At 43.8% G+C, this 21,703-nt stretch overlaps 1 protein-coding gene across 1 annotated transcript in view; it reads left to right on the forward strand.

Annotated features, from left to right (window-relative positions):
• The window catches only part of TMEM120A (transmembrane protein 120A), a 148,324-nt gene that overhangs the window by 64,316 nt on the left and 62,305 nt on the right, over positions 1–21,703 (forward strand). The window contains exons 2-4 of the mRNA XM_085649615.1: positions 698–816; positions 15,320–15,433; positions 16,451–16,510. Of these exons, the coding sequence (XP_085505741.1) occupies positions 698–816; positions 15,320–15,433; positions 16,451–16,510 (293 nt within the window). The remainder of the gene's footprint in view (positions 1–697; positions 817–15,319; positions 15,434–16,450; positions 16,511–21,703) is intronic.

Raw genomic sequence — 21,703 nt, forward strand, 5'->3', positions numbered from 1 at the left:
TGGGATGAATGTCGCACTCTACAAGTACATAAAAATAAATTTGATACTACACTCAAAGTGCATGGAAACCACAGGGCACTGTGTGAACGGATGCCACCTTTCCCAGAGAAAAATACTGACCAGCGGTTTACGTGTTAACATTAATGCAAAGGCCCGGTCATGATTCATGCGTAGAATTGTACATTAAATCGTCTGTATTTATTTTTTTATGTGGCTTTTCTGTCTTGGCTTATTTGAATTATCAGCCAAATAGGCCACACTTCTGCTGGTAGAGGCTAAGGCAGGATTCCCCTCTTTCCCTTTGAAGAAATCCAACCCAAAGCTAAAAATTGGACCCAATCACTCGGGGAGCTATTCTGTAAACAAGGCGTGGGCGGCCGTTGTAAACAAGGAGCAACTCCATTGTCTTCAGTGGAGCTCCCAACATTGTAAGGTTCTAATTGAAATTGTATAGTCCTGTTGTTCTGATTGGATTGCTCCTTAGAGTGCTGCAGCTGGGGAGTAAATAAAAGGTTTATGCATAATGCTAGCCTCCTGTTTTGACTTAAAATTAAGCCTCAAAACTGCTGCCATTTGAGGAAGTTTGTAACGTGGTTGTGCTTATGGCATGTTAATACCCCACTGTTTGATGGTAACTGCTAAGTTTGAAGTTACATTGAGAACATCTTAACCACACATGTCTTATTCCACTCTCCAGGACACTCATAGACTTTACAAGCAGAAACTGGACGAGGTCAACAAGTTGCAGGGCAGCTGCGTGAGCTCCATTTTGCGTCAGAAGAAAAAAATAAAAGCACTATCTGACAATCTTAAAAAGTAAGTTGTATGAAACTAAGCACTACTTTGAAGCGTAAAGAGTGATGGTGAGGAGAGGGGAATTTGCAGTCAAGAGAGCAAGGGCTATTGAACAGTAACACGGAACCACCAGGGGAAAGAGCAAAATGGACTCTGATGTGTGGGCCACAAACTCTTTCAAAGAGGTCCAGAGAGTGCGATGTGCTCCTAGCCGACAGAGAAACAGGCCAATGCTCTGTAGCCTTGCACAGGAATCGGACGACTACTACTAGAGCAAGAAGTAGGGCCACAAACAACTGTGACATACAGGAGGCTTTGGGCAAATGGTAAGGCAAAACTAGCCTACTAAGAATGGGGTAACCACTAACACCACACCACTGGAAGGGACATTTGGGGGTAATTGACACCATACTATGGGTTGGGTACAGTACTACCACATACATAAAAGGGAACATGGGGCGGAAGGAACAGCACACTATCGACCGACCATATTTGGGCGAAAGGGAGCTACCACGTAGATACGGGTGAGAGGCTGGGGCCCACACTACCACCTTGATCTGCTTTTAGCCTCAGAGGAGCATATATTCTGGAAATACAGGTGTAATCGAAGACTATAGCACGCCTATAGTCCCATACATGATCAAGGAGGTGTAATTTCTGCAGCAGCAGTCCAGAAGTCTTTTGATCTCATAATCACACCTCTCCTTTACTAGGGTAAGAAGTTTGGTTTGAGGACATGTAAAAAGTTGTGACACCGGTCTTCTAGGCCAGTAGCTGTATTGACTCTTTGAGACAACCACAATTCTAATATGGTCCAACTTGCATGCTGTTAGTGCTGCCTCCTGTCTCAGTTGGGCATGATTATTCATCCGCCATTCTCTTCTAATAATTTTGGGTGAGGCCATCTTATAATGTAGGAATTCCATGCCCCTTGACCTGGTGATCTGGAATGGTATTCAGACTTGAGGTGCGCCGGGCAGACACCTTTGTTTGGTACCATAATGTAATTCTGAGCTATTTGCTTGCGTTCACAGGATGCTTTATAGTAAAGTTTGCCAACTGAAGAGTGCATATCCATTGCGCAAAAGCCTTTTTCCTGTTGTGAAGAGAACATCCACTGGTGGTGACTAATGACCTAGGAAGCATGAGAGTTCTGGTTTGAAACTGATTAGTGATTGGTTCCTGCATTAATGACCGCTTCCCTCTGTATCAAAGAATCATGATCCAGGGTACATGTCTTGGTGCCTATGTCCATCTATACCCATGTTTCAGTGTCCCAGTATTAGTATCTGGTTTCATAGTCCTTGCTGTTGTCATTGTGTCAATTTTGCGGCATTCTGGACCCCATGTTCAGATCTTTGATTTATCTACGTGTCTGTGCCCATTTTCCATTTCTCGGTGTTCATGTTCCTGACTCCATGTTCCAGTGTCTATGCGCCTATGTGTCCCTAGCCCGAGTGTCCTAGTACAAACATCCTTGTCCGGTGCCTGCGTACATATATTTTAGTCCTTCATCTCTACTTCTTGTCCTGATTAAAAAAAAAAGTGTCAGTGTTACTTGTCAGGTGAACCTGTCTCAATGTCAGTGTCACTTTGTCTGACTCTCGGTGCAAATTTCCAAGTGTCCGGATCAAAATGTGATTGTCACACTTCTGCATGTCCCTTCCCTGTATCTCCATGTCAGGTTCAGTGTGATAGTGTGTGTTGTGTGTCCTTGCCTCACAATGTCTATGGCCTGGCGCCTGTGTCGGTTTCCGGTGCCTGTGTCCCCAGTGTCCCAGGTTTGTATTGCAGTGTATCGTTTTAGGTATTTGTATAGCTCAAACAAAGCTGTAAGAACAGTGGAACAATGTGCAAGTGGGGCACCTGCATGGGGGAGGGGGACACCATCCCAGTGGGGTGATTGGGGAGCAATAGGATCCGTAGGTAGTTATGGCCGGTGGGCCGAGGCCTCTGCGGTCAGGAGTGATGGTGAAGAGGCTGCGTCATGAGGTGGATTTTGAGTTATTTTCCTAATTTGAAGAGAGATCTGCCAGACTGATGAGGGGGTTGTTGTTTCAAGGGAACCTGGGGCTATGTCCAGGCTGAAGATTATTGTGCATGGGACGGATCTGTACAGACCTCCACATGTGACTGGTAGCGGCTTTGTTTAGGAGAGTCCACTTTGGATGAATTAGTTACTGGTGTTTAAAACGATGTGAACTAATATAGAGCCTTCCCTTCAATGTTCAAATACCGATGAAGCCATCATGGAAGACCATGTTGAAGAGTACTAAGTCAGTGACCCCCCGCCCCCGTAGCACAGCATCTTTACCATCCTTTAGATTTGGTGACTTGCATCCTTCCATCGCACACTTTGAGTAAAGTTTTTTTTTTTGTTCCTGCACTCCGCCGTAGTGCATGTGTGTCTCTTCTCTCCCCTTGTGCCTTTTTCCTTACTCGTATCCCCCAACTCTCAGTTTTGTTCTCCCTAACCTTGTTTACAGTGTTGAAGCACATGACGGAATCAATCTGTGGGCACGGACATTATCCTGCTAATGTGAAACACTTCCTAATGTGCTAGAGGGTAAAATCTGCCGTGCAGCCTGGCTGCTTGCTGTGTCAGCCTTGTATCCTCTGTATTCCTAGAAAGTGAGAAGATGAGCTCAGCTGACCTGCGGCTGCAGCGTCGCACCCATCAATATGGAAGACAAATTAGGAAATGCCTCCGGCGTATTTTTTTATTTTTTTTGGTGAAAAGCAGGATTTTTTTCTATTCACGCTGTATTATATCTATACCTCCTTGAGGTGTAATAAAAGTTCCCTGCAAGAAGTGCCAGCACAGAAATGAGATTGATATCACTTGTTTCCCTGGGCTTTCTGCCGACGTCTTACCGCTTCGTTACTATTTTCTGTGTCTTTAGGGCTTTATTTAGTTACGAGAGTAATAACTGGATGGCTTTATCAGGGACCCTCTCCCCCTTCTTCCCCTTGCTCAGGGAGAGCCCATATTTGTATTGAACATGAAGCAGTAATACCTGTTTACGTGAGGGTGTAGTAAAATAAGATACACCATCCTCCTCTCCTTCTAGAAAGTGAAAGGTGACGTTAAGCATCAATTCTTTGGCCATCCGTAAGTCTTGTGCAATATATCACAGCCCAGTTTTCGTGTGTGATATCCACTGTTCCTCCAGTCTTTAGTTGGTGCAGGCTAGGGTGGCGACTTTTTAAACTTACATATTTTTGCTACTAGATATGTGTGTTCTCCCATCACACCCTGTTGTGATGTCCAACTCCGCACAACTGACCCACACCCGGACCGTATCCCGTTTAGAGGCGGAAAGAGGGCCTATCTACTCAGAATACCCAATGAAGGATAGCACAATGATTTTAGGGTGATGCATACCAGCCACTAAAACCAAATCCAGAGATGGCAGAAGGCAAAAGCTACTCTGAGAACAAGCATAGCAAAGCAATAATGTCAGGTGTGGTACCTGAAGAAGGAAGCAGGGGAGTTTCATTGAAGAGAAGCAACGATTTGTTTTCCCAAAGTCCCATCATCTTTACTCTCCCCATCATGGACAAACTATCTAACATATATCAAAATTAAAGTACCTCTTGGGAAATCCCTTATCACCACGTACTTGCATTTCCTGACTCTCCAAAATTCCTTGTCCACTGTAGAACCCAGTGATGTCACCAGGGGCCATGGGTCTTGCAAGCGAGGGAAATGGCTCCAACCTTAGTCCAGCAGTAAGGCAAAAAAAAGCCTGGTGGCAATGCACATGCTGCACTAATGCCCCTGGCAAAATGAATGCAAGTGAATAAACATTCGGGAACCGTGAAACATCCAGCTAGAACACTCAGCAGGAAATTGAGCAACTAACCCCAAAACAAGGTTTACATGTTAGAATACCCATAGGTCCCTAAAGAGGAGGTTGGAAGACCTCACACAAAGGACCTTGTTGCCAAAGAAGTAGTTTAATGCTTATGCTGCAATATGGACTTTCCTAAACTAGACAATTGAAGGGATCGTTTAGATATAAGCATACATGCAAGGATTAGTATAAATGTATTTTTGAGTCCATTCTGCAGTCTAGGTTTTGACAGCACAGCTATCAAACAGACCTTTTGCTTACAATATACATAAGAGTGAGTTTTAGTGTCCGCCCCTTTCACCCATTGGTTTTCTTTGACCAACCTCTTTCAGCCGTTGGATTGCGACTTTTTTCAATTATGCCTTGGGTCAGGCCAGGATTGTGACTTTTTTCAATTATGCCTTGGGTCAGGCCAGTGAAGTATTTATTTACCACCTAATGCTAGTGATTGTTCGCCTCTACTCAAGTGCTTGCATTGTGGTGCCTGGAAGCCTCCTTACAACTATTTCCTGCTCAGTCCACTGCTGCTGTTCCTCCAATTTGACTTGCTTCACTCCCTCCTGGCTCTCCTTCTACTGTACACTCTTTGTCCCCACTCCCAACCACCCGTATTGTATCACTCTTTCACTAGTCCCTTCTTCCCCTGTGGGCTTGTCATTCACCTCCACTGCCAGGCTCTCATAACTCACTCCCGCCTCCTTCTCCTCTACTTGCCCTTTACCCCTGCCCAACATCCTCTTGTATCTGCTTCTTCTGTGTGTTACTTGCTTCCCCCGCCTGCCTTTCCCACATAGAGGCTTCTTAAAAATGCTGTTCTAAGTGGGTATTTGTTCACAGAAACAAAAGGGAGGCTATACTGAAGGCTCCTTTGCCGTCAATACTGTCCTTTTATTGGGTGTCGCTTTTTGCTCTTTGGTGTCAAAAGACCTCTTTTGGACACTGCCAGAACCTTACAGTCGGCATAGAGCCAGCCTATTGCTTAATATTGGTTGGCTTTCTTGCCACGCTTATTTGCTTGCATCTCACTCAGACTCTTTCCTTCCTTTGCTTGTATTTGTCCCTCCTCTGGGGCAAATCATCTTTACCATCCATCTGAATGTATGACCACTGCTCGCAGGCAGGGAACAGCTTTTTCTTTAAGCGCTCCATGAGAGTTGATGTGTCTTTTTGCTTTCTCTTGTGTGCCAGCTCCCCAGATAAGTCGGTGTTGCTCACTCCACCCTTCCACCCCAGGTCGTCCATATTTTTTTTTCTCCACCCGGGCTTCCCGCTCCCACACTGACGTGTCTGCAACCCACCCTAACCCCATCCCCACTTTCTGGAAATAATTTATTTTCAATTTGTTTGTCAGGGGCCTAAGAGCTGCCATTTGCTGCTGGCCTGTCCGATTTAAAAAAAACTATTTCAGTTTGTATTTACTGTTTCAAGTGGCGTCTCGGAATGGTAAATAAAATGGTGCCTGCATCGTTCTCTTTGCTCGCACATGCGTGATGACGCATGCATGTAGATATGTCATCACACATGCACATATATGCATATTGACACAGCTGCAAGCAATGTATCAATCAAACAATCAATCAGGGTTTATAAAGTGCACTACTCACCGCGGGTGTCTCAAGGCGCTAGAGGGGAAGGGCAGCTCCGGATAAGTCGAAGAGCCAGGTCTTGAGGTCCTTCCTGAACGTGTGCAGGGTTGGGGAGCGTCTGATGTTCACGGGGAGCTCGTTCCTGGTCCTGGCTGCAATGTAGTAGAAGGCTCTCCCGCCTGTTCTGTTTCTGCAGATGCGGGGAACCTCTACCAGGGCGAGGTCGGCGGAACTGGGGTTCCTCTTGGGTATGTGGAAGGAAACTCTCTCGTTGAGGTATTTGGGTCCGATGTTGAGGAATTTGTAGGCGTGGGTGAGGAGTTTGAAGGTGACTCTTCTCGATGGGAGCCAGTAGAGGTCTCGTAGATGTTGGGTCATGTGTTCATGATGAGGCGTTCCGAGGACGAGTCTGGCAGCGGCGTTCTGGATGGTCTCGAGTTTGTGTAGTAGGGCTCTGTTGATTCCGGCGTATAAGGCGTTGCCGTAGTCAAGTCTGCTGGTTATGAGTGCGTGGGTGCCGGTCTTTCTGCAGTCGGGGAGTATCCATTTGAAGGTCTTGCTGAGGATGTGCATGCAGTTGAAGCTGGTGGAGGCGACGGCGTTGATCTGGTGGTTCATGGAGAGGGAGGAGTCGAGGATGATGCCGAACGTGGTCTGTAGGAGTGGGTGGATTCCCGAGGGAGGAGGGCCACCATGTGCTGTCCCAGGCGGAGGTGCAGGGTCCGAGGATGAGGACCTCGGTCTTCTCTAAGTTGAGCTTCAAGCAGCTGTCGTTCATTCAGGCTGCCACATTCTTCATTCCTTCCTGGAAGCAGAGTCTGGTGTCTTCAGGGTTCTTCGTGAGTGAGAGGATGAGCTGGGTGTCGTCAGCGTAGGATACAATGCTGAGCCCATGCTGTCTCACGATGGTGGCGAGGGTGGGCTATGTAGATGTTGAAGAGGGTGGGGCTGAGCGGTGATCCTGTGGCACTCCGCTGTTGATACCGGTGGGTTCGGAGAGGAAGGGAGGGAGTCTGATCCTCTGGGTTCTGCCAGAGAGAAAGGAATGGATCCAGTCGAAGGCGGCTCCTTGTATCGATGCGTCGTGAACTCTGCGAGAGTGCGGTGAGAGACGGTGTCGAAGGCTGCAGAGAGGTCTAGAAGGATGAGGGCCGCAGTGTGTCCCCGGTCGAGTAGCATGCGGATGTTGTCAGTGGCGGCGAGGTGGGTGGTCTCGGTGCTGTGGTTGCTGTGGAATATGGACTGGGAGGCATCTAGGATGGAGTTTTCTTCGATGAAGGTGGTCAGCTGGGCGTTCACGAGTCTCTCTGTGACTTTGGCAGCGAAAGTGAGGAGAGAGATGGTCTGGTAGTTCTTCAGGTTAGTAGGGTCGGCCATGGGTTCTCCACCATTCTCGCGTTTTTATTTCCTTTTTGAATTTTTTTGCTGATGTTCCACAAAAACATTTCTCTTTGACGATCCAGCTCTCCATCATCAAAAAGCATTGGCAAAGCCAGTAGTCGAAAAGGCGAGACCCATTGGCTTTGCCGATTCTTGTTTTCAATATGTCTGAGTATCATTATGTGTGTTGTATGAGAAGTTTTAGGGGTATGGTTTTAGCTGTTTGAATGTTCTTTTTGAATAGTACATATTTCATGTAAGTATATTGATTCATTTTATCTTGATATTTTCAAGCGTAATGGAGTCATGTAATTGTTAAATGTTGAATAAAATGTTTAGCATTGACCGTTAAGGTTGTTGTAAATCACAATTGTGTATGACAACACTTTTTGGGGTATGTCAGTGTTTCCGGTTTGGTTTTCTATTATGGAACATAGAATTGAGTGCATTTTTGGTGAAGGATTTCATGATGGCAGTGGGAAAAATACTTTATACAAGGTGATGTGCAGTATATTCAAGATGGAAGTGTCACCATTTAGCATGAGAGGAATAGAGGTGGTTCATTTGCCATTATTCTGCAGGTGATTTGTCTGATGATTGTGGTATGTGCTGAATTAAAAAGGATTCAGAATTGTTAGTTTTGATAACAAATGTTGGCCAGTGGCTTGGGGGGGATGATATTTCTGGGTCTTCGATTGGATTCAGAAACAGTTTGATGGCCATCAGTTAGACTCTGCCCCTGTTTCTTTCTGCAACTGATAGTTCTAAAGTGGGTTGCTTTGATTTAAACAATCAGTTGCTGGAGTGTTTTGAGCAATTCTTGGTTGGAGTCTGTTGATGTTGCACAAGAGCTTTTGTTGTTTGTCGGTGATTCTTTTGGTTAATTCAGCTATTCTGTGCAACCAGCAGTGGAAGGCTTTGACTTGATGGTTCTCTGTTTTGTGGTGCATCTGGTCTATGCTTGAATGTGGAGTGCAGTTGGAATGGCCATTAAGGGCGCTAATAGTTTTTGAAAAGAATTGTATTTGTTTGAAGAGCTTGTGTTGTCTGTGATGAATGGTTGTGTTGTAACAGGTGGCGATTGTGACAGCTAGGTGATGTGTCTGATCTAAATGTAATGCGTGATATTCAAGTAATGTGAGACCTGTGAGGACAAATTCCATGGGTGTGATTGGTGGTGTGTTGGGTCAATTAAAGGAGGTCTTTCATCTTTGTAGTGTGTAGCCTCTGGGCAGGTGAAGTGAGATGTGTTTGTGAAGAAGTTGATCAGGTCTTCAGTAATAAAGTCCCTCAGTCCTGGTGGCCCGTAGAGGAAGTGGGAGATTAGAAAGAGTAGCAGACTATCTGGCTGTCGCCATCCTTGTGTGAGATTAAATGTGCAGTATGTTCTATCTAGAGAGATATTAACAATGTGTGATGAGGTAGGGGTGAGCCATACTTGTGTGATGAAGGCTGCAGTGTCTGCTGCCTGGAAAATGGCAATGAGGGTATTGATGAGCAGGGGTTGCAGTATGTTATGGTGGAAAAGTTGTGTATGCCCTTATGGCGAATCCAGTAGTGCAGCTGGCTGTAAACGCCACTCCTTTATTCTAGCAGTAGATATTCCCCATTTGAACGATACCTTAACTGGGCTATGATCTGATATAGTCTTACTTAAATATTCAGAGTGTGGAACTATACCTTGATGAATTGCGTCACACAGAAATATATCAATTCTTGTATGTAATGTATGGACATGGGAATAATGAGTACACACTCTCCTCTGGACACATCACACGCCATATATCAATCAACCCACAGTTGGAAACCCATCCATAGAACTTGACAGCCAAATGAGCCGCTGTGTGTACTTGGCAGATAAAGCGAGCCGCTGTGTGCCAGGAGGTGCTGACAATGAGCTGCCAGCCAGGGCCCTCAATCCGCCCCCACAATATGCATGCAGTGACCGAGGAGAAGGGACAGAGAAAAAAAATACTCTTTATTGATACCCCACTGCTGCAATAAGATAGGAGGCCCCATCACCTGTTTCCTCAGGATCCCATCACATCTGCTCTCATCCAAACTCTGGCCTTAATCGTTTTTCAGTTTTCCGGCAAGAGATTTGGGGTATGACCCCATCCAATGTTATTGGAATTTCTCACCGGGCGGGAAAAGTCAAAGTCCACCCCCTTTATCCTCATGTGTCTCGAGGCACTTAAATACAGAGCCCTGTGTGGTCCCTTTACTTGGAACCATACCAAGTACTGTTAACTGTACTCAACATATCCCTGTTAGCAGCTTCTATTTGATCTAACATAGGTTCAGTTGTATGGAACTAGTCAGCACTTTTTTTCCTTGATATCCTTGGTCGTGGCCTGAGGATAAGTGAGCTGTATGCCATTATTAGTGGCCATTGCTTAGTCCAGTCTCACGGCTCTCGCGGTTCTGAGAAGATCGTTTTATCATTTATCCTGACTTTTAAATATAATTGGTTTTCAGTTGAAGGAATCTGTGCTTCATCTCCAGAAATGAGCAGCACTTACCTTGAACTGCTGCAGTGTAGTCAAGAAAAATGACCAGTCTCTGATTGTCCAGATAGTCTAGCCAATTTCAATATAAAATCTCTCTCACGTTAATTCAAGAATTAGACCACTATTGTGCGCAGTGGCGCACCAGGAGCCAGAGGGGTCACCAGAACTTTATGCGCCTGCTCAGTGGTCAAGTGTGGAGGTATCTATTTGCGTGTCAGCTTTTCCAGCAATCTCATTCCAAGAAATTTTGTAAAATTGTGGCTCTCCGTTCGCTCCGGCAACCCTACTCTTCTCAGGTTATTGTGACAGGATCGTCTCTCTTTGTCTTCATCATTGGCCTCCAGGGTTCGAATCTTCCACTTCATAATGTCTGTTTGCTTCTGGGTCCCATGGACTGCAGTTTGAAGTTCATCCAGTGTTCTTTTTTCAACCTAGTTTCAGTTGGTAAGCGCTAAGCTGGTTACGGTCTACTGCTTCAGTGTCGGTTTCAGTGCCCACCTGGATTCCCTAATGGCAATTAAACTACTGTCCACCCAGTCTGGTCCATTTTCTCTGCCCTGGCAATCAGTAGCTGCCACTTTCCTTCTGTCCTTGCCTGTCCATTGCCAGCCTTCAATATCGTCCGCCCAGACAAACCGGGTAGGTTCAAGGGCTTGGGAGCAATCTGTAGTCACCGGGGTAGTCGGGAATAATCAACTCGGCATTTCCCAATGGTCCCTCTAGAGTTTCCTGGCAGCCCTAACACAGTACAGCTCAGACAACGCTGGCTTTTTGTGTTTACAAAGCAATCATGACCGTCTCCTAGTCTCTACTCGATTGTCTCCAAAATCAACCTTCATCCTGGATAGTGGTGACATGTTTTAAAATCGTCCATGAGTTCAGCTGCAGTTATTAGTCAAGCTGCAATCCATGGGTGTCAGTGGTGCCCTTGAGTTGTCCCTCACTCATGGACCTTTACGCACACAAATGCCAGTCATATAGCCAAAGGTGTGCTCCGGGGGACAGCACTGTCAGCAGGAGCGCCCACTTGAAGCTGCTCCACTTCTACTGGTCATCTGTTGGTCAAGTTCCCTTCTATGCGTCCTCTCCTACTTCCCAGCATCGTCCCGTGCTGGGGGCTCAGGTCCTTTTCCCACTCCAACGAGTAGACTCCGCCTGGCCTGGCCTGGGCTTCACCTACACCTCCTTAGCTCCTGTGCTGACTCGATCCGGCCACCATCTTGGATTGGACAGGGCCAAGCACTGTGATCTATGCGTCTGCACCGTAGGGCAATCTGGTAGCAATCACCAGCAATAATGGAAGGGAATGGACTTCTCCCCAGCGCCTCCGAGGGACACTGTCCTCAGTCAGCCACTAGCGTCTCCTCTGGCCTCTCCCCGGTATCTGACAGTTCGCCTGCAAGCAGGAGCCACCGTAACGCTGGCTCCTCCAGCAACTCAGGTGCTGCAGGAACATGCCCTTCATGGGGCTCTATAGGTGGGATGAATTGGTCAGCCTGCGGGGTCGTATGGGTGTTATCTCAAGGCCCTTCTGGTTCTGAACTTTACAAACGGACACAGCCTGAGGCGGCGGTGATTTCCCTCTAACTCCTCCTCCAAGGGAAACCTGTGGAACTGTTTTAATGGGACACAATCCTGCTCCAGATAAACTCTAAAACCTATGACATAGCACCTTTATCTGGGATGGTCTCTCTTCTTTGAGCTTGGCACTTTGTTTATTACTGACAAATCAATGTATTTTTGGGAAGGACTTCCGCTCAACTGGTTTATAAATGTTATTAAAGATGAATGCAATGGCAGGCAGCACTGAATGTTACTCGCACCTGTTTCATCACAAGGTAGGTTCCTTGGTTTAACAGATATTAATTGCAGTCTTCCTATTTTGGGGAACGAGCAGCAAAAAAGAGAAACACCGTCCGATATTGGCTATCTTTAACACTGACTAGGGCGAGGGATGTGTGCATGGTATTCTGTGATATCTATATTGTACCTACTGGGGTATGTTGTGGTGTTTCAATTATAATTTTGTTTTTACTGCTAATGAGCAGAGTAAAGAGGTCTTTACTAACCAAGCCCCGGGAATTATCATCACGATGTGAGGCCTTTGAGAAGTAATAGCTTGGTTGAGCTCCAGACCTTTCTTGTGAATTTTCTGATATATGAGGCAATATTTAGGCTGTGAGCAGTGCCAGTGAGCCTTCCAAGTGTGCTGTAGGTCGTGTGTTTTCTCTTTGCTTTTGTTGCGGCGGATCCCCGAGTTGCTGAACACTGTCTTTCTGTCTTTCTCTCCTTTTGTAATAACTGGTGAGTTATGGCCGTTGCCCTACTTCAGTTTTCACACAAAGTACACAACTTCTGTTTCCCCTTAATGTCACTGATGAAGGGAAGTATTCACTTATTCACTGTTTTGTACAGTGCGTATAAGTTGCCCTTTGGTCACTTCAGAGTGCTTCATCATCCTGGAAATAGGTCAAAGAAAAGGTCATAATAAAGCCTCAAGCTCAGTGCCAAAAAAACAGAGGTACTTATTGTTGCTAAACAACCCTCTGTGTGGTTATCAGCCTGATGCACTTGGTTCTAGCTCAGCCCCCAAGTCCAAAGTGAAAGAATTAGGAATCTCCTGCTTGGCCGGAAAATGTTTTAGCACTACTGTCAATAATTACTGGCCTCCTCCCCATAGTTGCCAGGGAAATAATACTCCAGGCTCTCGTTATGTCCAGACTGGACAATTGTAACATACTCTGTATCGGAGCTACACAGGGCAAACTACAAAAACTGCAGAGTGTGCAAAATGCAGGAGCACGTCTATTGCAAAATCTCTGGCCCAGCACTTGACAGACTACACTGGCTGCCGCTGAGCAAAAGAATATCCTTTATAGCCATGTGCCTCTGCCATACAATCTTTAATGGCAAAGGTTCCCGGTATATCTTCCCTTTAGTGATAACCTACCAACCCAGTTAAAGGCTTAGGTAGACGGGCACCACATTGACGGCGGTCCCCATTACAAAGAGAACTCATACGGGTGGATATTCCTTTTGGTTTCCGAGCCTCAAAGCTGTGGAGCACTCTGCCCCTTCACCTGAGGCAAAAAACATTAGAACAGGAGGAATCTTAAGATCTGGTTGTACAGGCTGACCTAATTTGATACTGGTAGAGACTGCTGCGTGGCCCTTTTCTTGCTCCTGGCTTAGTCTTAGTTTCCTTCTCGTTTAGGTGGTTTTTCTTTTCCAATTTTGCGTGGATGTTCTCCCAGGACAATCGTAGCACGTGGACGCTTCCTTTTGGGGTAGCCATTGCGCTTTAAATATTTATAACATCAAATAAGGGTGGTTTCATAATACAGATGGGAGTGTTCTGCTCCTACCCTTCTGTCTTTCTGTCATCTCACTGTCACTCACTGCAGTGGTCTCTTAGAATAAGACTCCGGCCATTGACCTGCTCTTCCAATCTTATTAGCTGATGATCTCTTCTGCTCCAAACGTTTAGCGTTTTCTCCTTTCCTTACCTTCAAAGCAGATGATGATGATCAATGATGGCCATCATGATGATCCACACCTGATAATGGTGAGCTTGGTCTGCAGATTCTGGGTAATCTCCAGCCACAGATCTATATCATAATCCGGTCAAGGTTCCATTTTCTACCTGAATCCATAGATGCTCCAATGGCGTTCCTCTGGCTACCCTTCCGGTAACACTAATGTTAGGGGTTTGACTTTTCCCCTGAATTTTGCTTCCTAATCTTTCTCTTTTAGACTTCTAGAGTACTTTCTCGTGAGTCTTGGTCCCGCTCCGTGCTCTACTCATTGACTAGCAAGATACTTAGTATCGCAGTGTTGCTGTAGCCAACTGCAGCCCTTTCTCGAATGCCACTTTACATTTAATGAAACCTGACTAAGATGCTTCATTCTATAATTTGTCAATGGTGGGCACAAAGCAACTTCTGTGACGGTTTTAAATCCTCTTGAAAGAGATGATGCTCAGAGGCTGGAACCCTCAGTTTGCACTTTTACCTAAAACATCAATGCATTTAATGTTTTTTTTAACGCAGACATAACTTGGGAACGCAACCCGAATCCTTCCCCTTAGCATGCTCACTCTCCTTCACTTTTATGACACTAGTAATAGAAAATGCCTGTTTCTAGCCATCCCAGTGCATGTAAAATTACCATACTTAAGCCCTGGCTACATTTCCAGTTCATACTTGGAAAAAAAACTCTTTAGAAAAAAATACCCAATTTGAGGTTTCGAAATATGGTTTTAAACTGCCTGGAGGATTGCTTCCTTGGCTGCAGGCTCTTACTTTAATGAGTGTTGCTTTTGGCAGTGTTTTGTGTCAGTAAGTATTTTTCTGCTTGAAAATGCCAGAACAATGGTATTGGAGTGTAAGTGTAGGCAGCGATCCTGCAATCCAAAGAAAAGTGGAAATGCAAACCACGAGGTTCTTACAGGTAGTAATATAATCATGTTGATAAAAGATTAAACAGTGATCAACTATGATCAGACACAGCATGGTTTTTGTGGGCTATGGCTGTACCTTGAATCTACCTTCGTGTGCAGACCATTGTTGGTGAGACCAGAAACTACGAACCTTTCAGCATATGTTCCAACACTATCTAGTTTTTGTTTTAGAGAACTGAAAGTTGATGCTGATCAGATCTTTGGATGTGCCTGAGCGAGGGGCCTTTGCAGAAATGGCAGCAGTTACTCCTTTTTGCTTGCATGTGTTGTGCCATCTGCTGGAATAGCAGTGAAGATGCTGATGAGTGGAATCCTGGAGGGTAGAATGCATTTGATATATGTGGTGAGAGTGGTAATGTGGTAGTATGTTGGTTTGAGGTGAGGAGGCAGTTGGTCAGCATTGCTCCATTGAAGGGTTGAACTTGTGTCTGCTTGTTTTTATATTAAACAAACCTCACCTACTCTCCGTGCCTGCATCGTCTTCCATTGTCTCAGGCACTGGCCAGCATTTACAGCAATTTGTAAGCTTAGAGATGTCGGGGCACTAATCGTGAGCTAATGGTTAATCACACAGAACATGGTATCTTGGTGATTTCTTGCCATATTTCTCTATACCGGTTCAAAGGTAACATTTGGTATATGCTGAGCTAGCAGATTTACGATAGTATAGAGCTGTAAAAGGGAGCAGGTGAATGTTGGCTGTGTGAACCTCAATTTTTCTCATTTTCCTAGGTGCAAGACGTCCCCTGGAGATGACTCGAAGGAAATCAAAGAGATTGAGGTTCTTATCAAAGAGCGCCAAAGCACCTTCTTTGAGATGGAAGCTTTCCTCCCGAAAGAAAATGGGTAAGAGAACTGATCCTTAGGAGGGATCTCATTTAAAGAGTTAGGGTGGTGGGTGCATCTATATTAAAAAGGGGGTTGGATACAAGACTAGATCTGGAACTGTACCGTGTGAGGATGAAGGCTGGATCGAAGATGACGAGATATGAGACACATGAGTTAGGTGGGTGGAAGATGCAAATCCGGTAAGAAATCTGGTTCTGCCAGGTGCGCCTGTATCCTCGAAGTCAGTACAGCGCCTGTGTAGTAGAAGCTGGATAACTCGCATGATTAGACATAAGAGGTGTCTTGAACCTCCGGTGAGAAAGGAGGAATAGAATGCAAGTGGATAAAAAAACTGACCGTGAGAAAAATGTGTCAATGAGAAATATGGTGGGAAAGTGTTAGATTGTGGGACTGAATTTCTGGTGAGGACGGGATCATTCATTCCGGCTGGATCGTAGAGAAAGTGGGTATGGCTTAAGATGGGCTTACTAGTATCCACTCAGAATCTGTGCTTGTTTTATAAGGAAAATGCTTGTGCATTGGGAACAATTTAAAGATAATTAAAGCATTTGCAGCATAGGCATCACAATTAACACCTGTCTCTACCTTCACTAAATGAATATTGAACCAGAAGGGGAAAGGACCTCTGAATCGTGTCTTTAAGCCAGGTTTGCAGTATTACTGGGGAAAGCATGATTCCCTACATTGTAGAAGCCAAAATTGCTTTAATCTGCTCCGTTAGACGCAAGACATTAAAGCATTGTAAGGCAAATCAAAGAATATGCGAGAAATCAAAGAGTATGTGAGAAATCAAAGAGTATGCAACAGACTAAGAGCAAGAGCGGTGTAAGATAACGGAAGAGCGCTGTAGCACATTGAGGATACAGTTGGACACTAACAAGTGCAGGAAGACGTTTGGAGGCTGATTGAATGGAAACGTTTGGTACAAACCATTGAAGCTGAATACATTCTGATAAATGCATAGGTAGCACGGCAGAAGTAGGCACTGATCCTGTGTTGCTTCTCTTCTTGCAGGTTGTACCTAAGGCTGGTGCTCGGAAACGTGAATGTAACACTCCTAAGCAAACAGGCAAAGTAAGGCTCACCTCCCTGCCCCGGTCTCTTGTGGTGGTGGTGATAGTGGAATGAGAGTGCTTGGCACACAGTACTACAATGCTCCTCTGCACACACACAATGTACTAAAGTCACTTCCTTTACTCACAGTACAGTAAGAATTACTCACTGGCACAACATGTCTACTCAGTCTTGTTCAGCTCAGCCAAATGATGCATTATTTGTTTTTGGACCCTGATATGATGTACTAATGTTTTACTGAATGTTTGTGTTACCTTGTTTGTTGAGCCGAGGCTTTTTGGCTTCACAAAACCCCTCAGGTATTCCTGTGAGTCACCTTGCTGACAGCCCCATATTAGATTGCAACATTGGTTGAGTGTGTTACTCATTTTCTATAATCTCTAGGTTGCTCAAGTACATATGGCTCTTATCATGCCTGTTAATATCCTGGCACTAGCTAGGCTTGCAATTCTCTTATTGGTCAGGAGGACCTTTGCTTAAGGTGCTGATGATGGGCATCATTACTCAAGCAGCCTTTGTTACGCATCTGCTGGTCCTTCTGGAGGGCAGTTTTGTTGTGTCGTATGATTCAGCTGCATAATGCACACTGTGAAGTACATTCCTTCTAGGTACTTTTAGCAGGTTTGGAAGTAACGCTCAGGAAGGTCAGTGTCACAAACACAGCTAAAACAAATAGATTTTGAAAGCAGAATCTGAATATGTTGCTTAGTGCAGTTCTCAATTTCTTACTTTGTTTTATATTATTGTGACACTTGAGATTCTTTTTCCAAGGATGGATGGGTTTTTATAAATGTACTCTGAGATACAAGACGAGCAATGTGATGGTGTTTGAGGTGGCCTGAGCTGCTGTGCTAAATCCTCTCAAGCAGGCTACTACTGGGAGATGTAATGAATGACTGCATGGTCGACTGTGTATAGAAGGTCGGGTGGTGCAGAACCTGGCGAGTCAGAGTGTGCTGTATGTGAAAGTTCTGTCCGTAGAAGCACTGTGGTGGGCTGATACAGAATTCTGTCCTCCATTATGGTCACCTCTCTTATTTTCAGAGTATTATCACCTCAGGATTTGGAAACATAAGATGGATATCCCCCACTTTGCCATTTTCTACAATTAGAAAACTTGAAAGATGATGCTCTGATAGAGCCACGTACTGACTAAAGACTTTTATACAAACAGATAACAAACCACTGGGGTGGGCCTTGGTGTGAAATTAACTGGATGGTTCAACCGGTCGGTGCAGGGCTCACAGCTGACCATGATCTATGAAAGCCTGAGAAATTGTGTGTAAACTATCTTCTCTCTCTCCTTGCTTCTTTTCTGACATCAACTTACTCTGTAAGAAGCTATCTCTACAGCGGATAAATTGACTTTGCAGTGTCTCTAATCCGGCACATCCGCTGACCCATGGAAGTTGAATGCAGATGTTATAAAGACATTATGTGTATACTTAGAGGAAGTGATTGAGAGAAATATATTTTCAGGAATATGTGGAATGTGTCACACAGCATTACCGAATAAAAACCTCACACAGCTTTTTAAATAGTGTGTCCATCTAAAAATGATTTTCTGCCAATCTCGGGTCTGAAAAACAGATAAGCAGTGGCAGAGACCACCTCTGCCTGATTTACTTCCAAGTAGTACCACTGGAAAGCCATGCATAGGTTTCCAGGTGCACTCAATGGAATGTCATGTGACTTTTTGCAAGAGTGCCTGTTCCATAGCGGAGAACTCAGCACAGGGGGAATGGAGCTTCCTGTGCACACTTGCACACTTTTTTGTCCTCTGCAGGGCAAACATTTTTTCTGTAGAGAAAGCCCTTCTACTACGCCCTCATTAAATCCGTGGGTAGTCCGTTCCTCTTTCACCACTGAACAGTAATTACTTCAAACCTTGGCTGGAGTAAATCTCTAACAATTTCCAAGGTGGAGCTTTCGAATCCTTACAAACAGGTTTTTGAGCATTCCTAAGCTTTAAAGTGATATACACATTGGAACACCAACTATTTACCCCCACCCAGTAGAATTTACTACTGCAGATTCACATGTATTAATGGCGTAGAAATCCACTCTAGGAAATAAATTTACGTCTGCCTGGCATCCCAATGCAGATTCCTGGTAGGCATAACAAATGTAGATTTGGTTTCAAACTTAAGTTTGCAACCAAATTTACCTTTCTGAATAGTGTCCCTTTTACTATTGTATGTTCTTTAATCAGTAAACTCAAAAATACTTTTGATTGGACCTATGAGAACCAGTGTAAACCAAGTGAAACGCTTTACTTTAGTGGATTGTGACATTATTTTTTATTTAAAACAAAAAAAAATCACACATTGAAATACAAATACTTTAAAAGTTTCTAGTATAGAACACCTAAACTCTACATTTGGGTTTAGTTTTTTGATTATTGGCTCTTCTTACTATGTTTGTAATTAGATGTATTTTACATTAATTAATGTGTTAATTTTAAAGTAATTTTTCAATTCATATTATTTTCTAGATTAGTGCCCTATGTGTCAACGTGTTTCAGTCCTTGTCCTTTTTTTGGGACTTCTGCCAGGACTAAATCGAACATCACCAAGTATTAACTCTGCACATCATTGGAGGGCCATTCAAACACGTTATCTCCACTCCTTCTTTGACTGTTTAAAAAGAGAAGCAAGAATTCACGCATTTTATTTGTTGAGCAAACAGACAAAAGGTTATTAAAATTGTATAGCGTTGTGCCAGCTATTTGCGAATCCTACCTTGTCTCCTTCAACTATTGATTGCTGTAATCCAGCATTTGAAGAGATGGCATGCTCACTGAAATTGTGTAAGGATTCCTGTTTTTTAGATGCGAGAAAGGCTTTTATTGGCAATAGAAAACAGAAAACCTAAAGACTAAAGGTAGGAAGGAATGATCCCTTCAATGTCATGACAATTTTTTCTTTCAGTGTATATATATATTCACTGAAAAAACCATGGGTTTCACACACGTTATAGTTAGGAATTAGCATTTAAAAAACCATAGAAATTCAGTGAAAAAACCATAGGTTTCACACATGTTATAGTTAGCTGGACATTTTACTCGTAAAAAACCAATGAAATTGCCCCGTTATAGTTAGTTCAGCTAACTATAACTCGCGCGCCCGCAATGCACTGCTGATGACGTCACATATTACATCACTCATGACATGGTCAGTGACATCACTCATGACATCACTCATGACATCACTGATGACATCTCAAATGACATCACTGATGACATCACTGATGACATCATCCTTGTGATAGAGTGGCAGACCTCCTCTCACCTTAATATAAGCTTTGATACACACATTCAAAAATAGAGACTAAAATTTTCAAAACAATGGACATACCAATACCAGTTACAACAACCTCTTCAGTAATTCTAAGATCCACATACACATCCACTCATTCACCAACAGTCCTATACAGTCACTCATACATGTACTCACTCATCATATGTACTCATACACCTATACATCCTGTTACATAATGCCACTCATCCATAGAGTTACTCACACACATAGTCACTCATGCTAATAAAGAATCAAACATACATTCACCTGCATATACAGTTATACACACAACACCACACTTACTTCTACGGAAACTTACACATACTTAGTCTTTTAAACAATCACTTATAGAAACACATACTTATTCATACAGGAACTCTTTCAATCTCTCCCTCTCACATATACTCACATATATACACCAATAGTCACATATACTAGTTTAAAACATATGTAGTTACTCCTGAAGACACTATTGAGACAGTCATTCACTCACTAACACACCCATACACACACTCATCCACCCATACAGTCCTGCACACATGCTGTCTTCAACACATACAAACAGTGAGTCACTCATTCATGCACCTATGCACTACGTAATACCCCCCACCGAACCATACAGACACTCAGACTGATACTCAAAAAAACAACTAATAACCTATATAGACACCCATGTAGCTACTCACCAACCCATGCAGCCACTTATACACAAACTGAGAGACTGATACAGATATTTACATATTTAAACATTACTCACTAAGCCATGTATTCACTATGATACACTTAATCAGTCAGTTACACAATCAATTTTTCAAAAACTAATCATCCATTTAGACACTTATATACCCATTTATTCTTCCATCGACCTTGAGATATACATTTATAAAACATATTTAATTTTCATAAAAACACACATTCACTGGATGATGTCATCAGTGATGTCATCAGTGATGTCATTTGAGATGTCATCAGTGATGTCATGAGTGATGTCACTGACCATGTCATGAGTGATGTAATATGTGACGTCATCAGCAGTGCATTGCGGGCGCGCGAGTTATAGTTAGCTGAACTAACTATAACGGGGCAATTTCATTGGTTTTTTACGAGTAAAATGTCCAGCTAACTATAACATGTGTGAAACCTATGGTTTTTTCACTGAATTTCTATGGTTTTTTAAATGCTAATTCCTAACTATAACGTGTGTGAAACCCATGGTTTTTTCAGTGAATTTGCAAGGTTTTTTAAATGCTAATTTTTTTTTTATTCTTCATTTTTTTCAAACATATTTTTAATTTATTTTTCTTACCTTTTATAAAGACTATGCTTAAATTTTAAAAATCCTTAAATATTTTTTTTTTAATATATTTTTTAAAATAAACATGTAAAATTTATTTCCAGTTTTTTTTTTTTTTTTAAATTTTTTTATAGTACGCGTACCGTAAGCTCACGGTAAGCGTACGGTTTACGCAACGTCCGTCATCTATCTACGCTGCTTGCGTATAGTTACGCACTTTGCGTAGCCGCGCGAACTGCGCGTGGGACGCGTGCGCGCTTACGCCACACGCGCACGTTACGCGGAAGTGCCGGGGAGTGACTGTTATGCGCATGCGCGGAAGCGCGTGTCTTTTTTACGCGCATGCGTACTTTTTGCCGTAAGCGTACCGTAAGCGTACGGTAGGTCATGTGATCATGAAACACAACTTTTGATTGGTTGAAACTACTTTCAGTTCTAGAACTCTCCTACACCACACCCATTCCCCTCATTTCTGCTTGTGATCCCTTGGGAGAAGGAGCTGGTTTGTCTTTGGGATACGATGGCAGAACAGCAGAGCTCTTCTGAGAGTGAGCCTAGCACCAGCAGCACTGTCTTGAGGCAGAGATCGAGGAAACAAAA

The sequence above is a fragment of the Triturus cristatus genome, chromosome 3_2 (genome assembly GCF_964204655.1).
Source record: "Triturus cristatus chromosome 3_2, aTriCri1.1, whole genome shotgun sequence".
Lineage (NCBI taxonomy): Eukaryota > Metazoa > Chordata > Amphibia > Caudata > Salamandridae > Triturus > Triturus cristatus.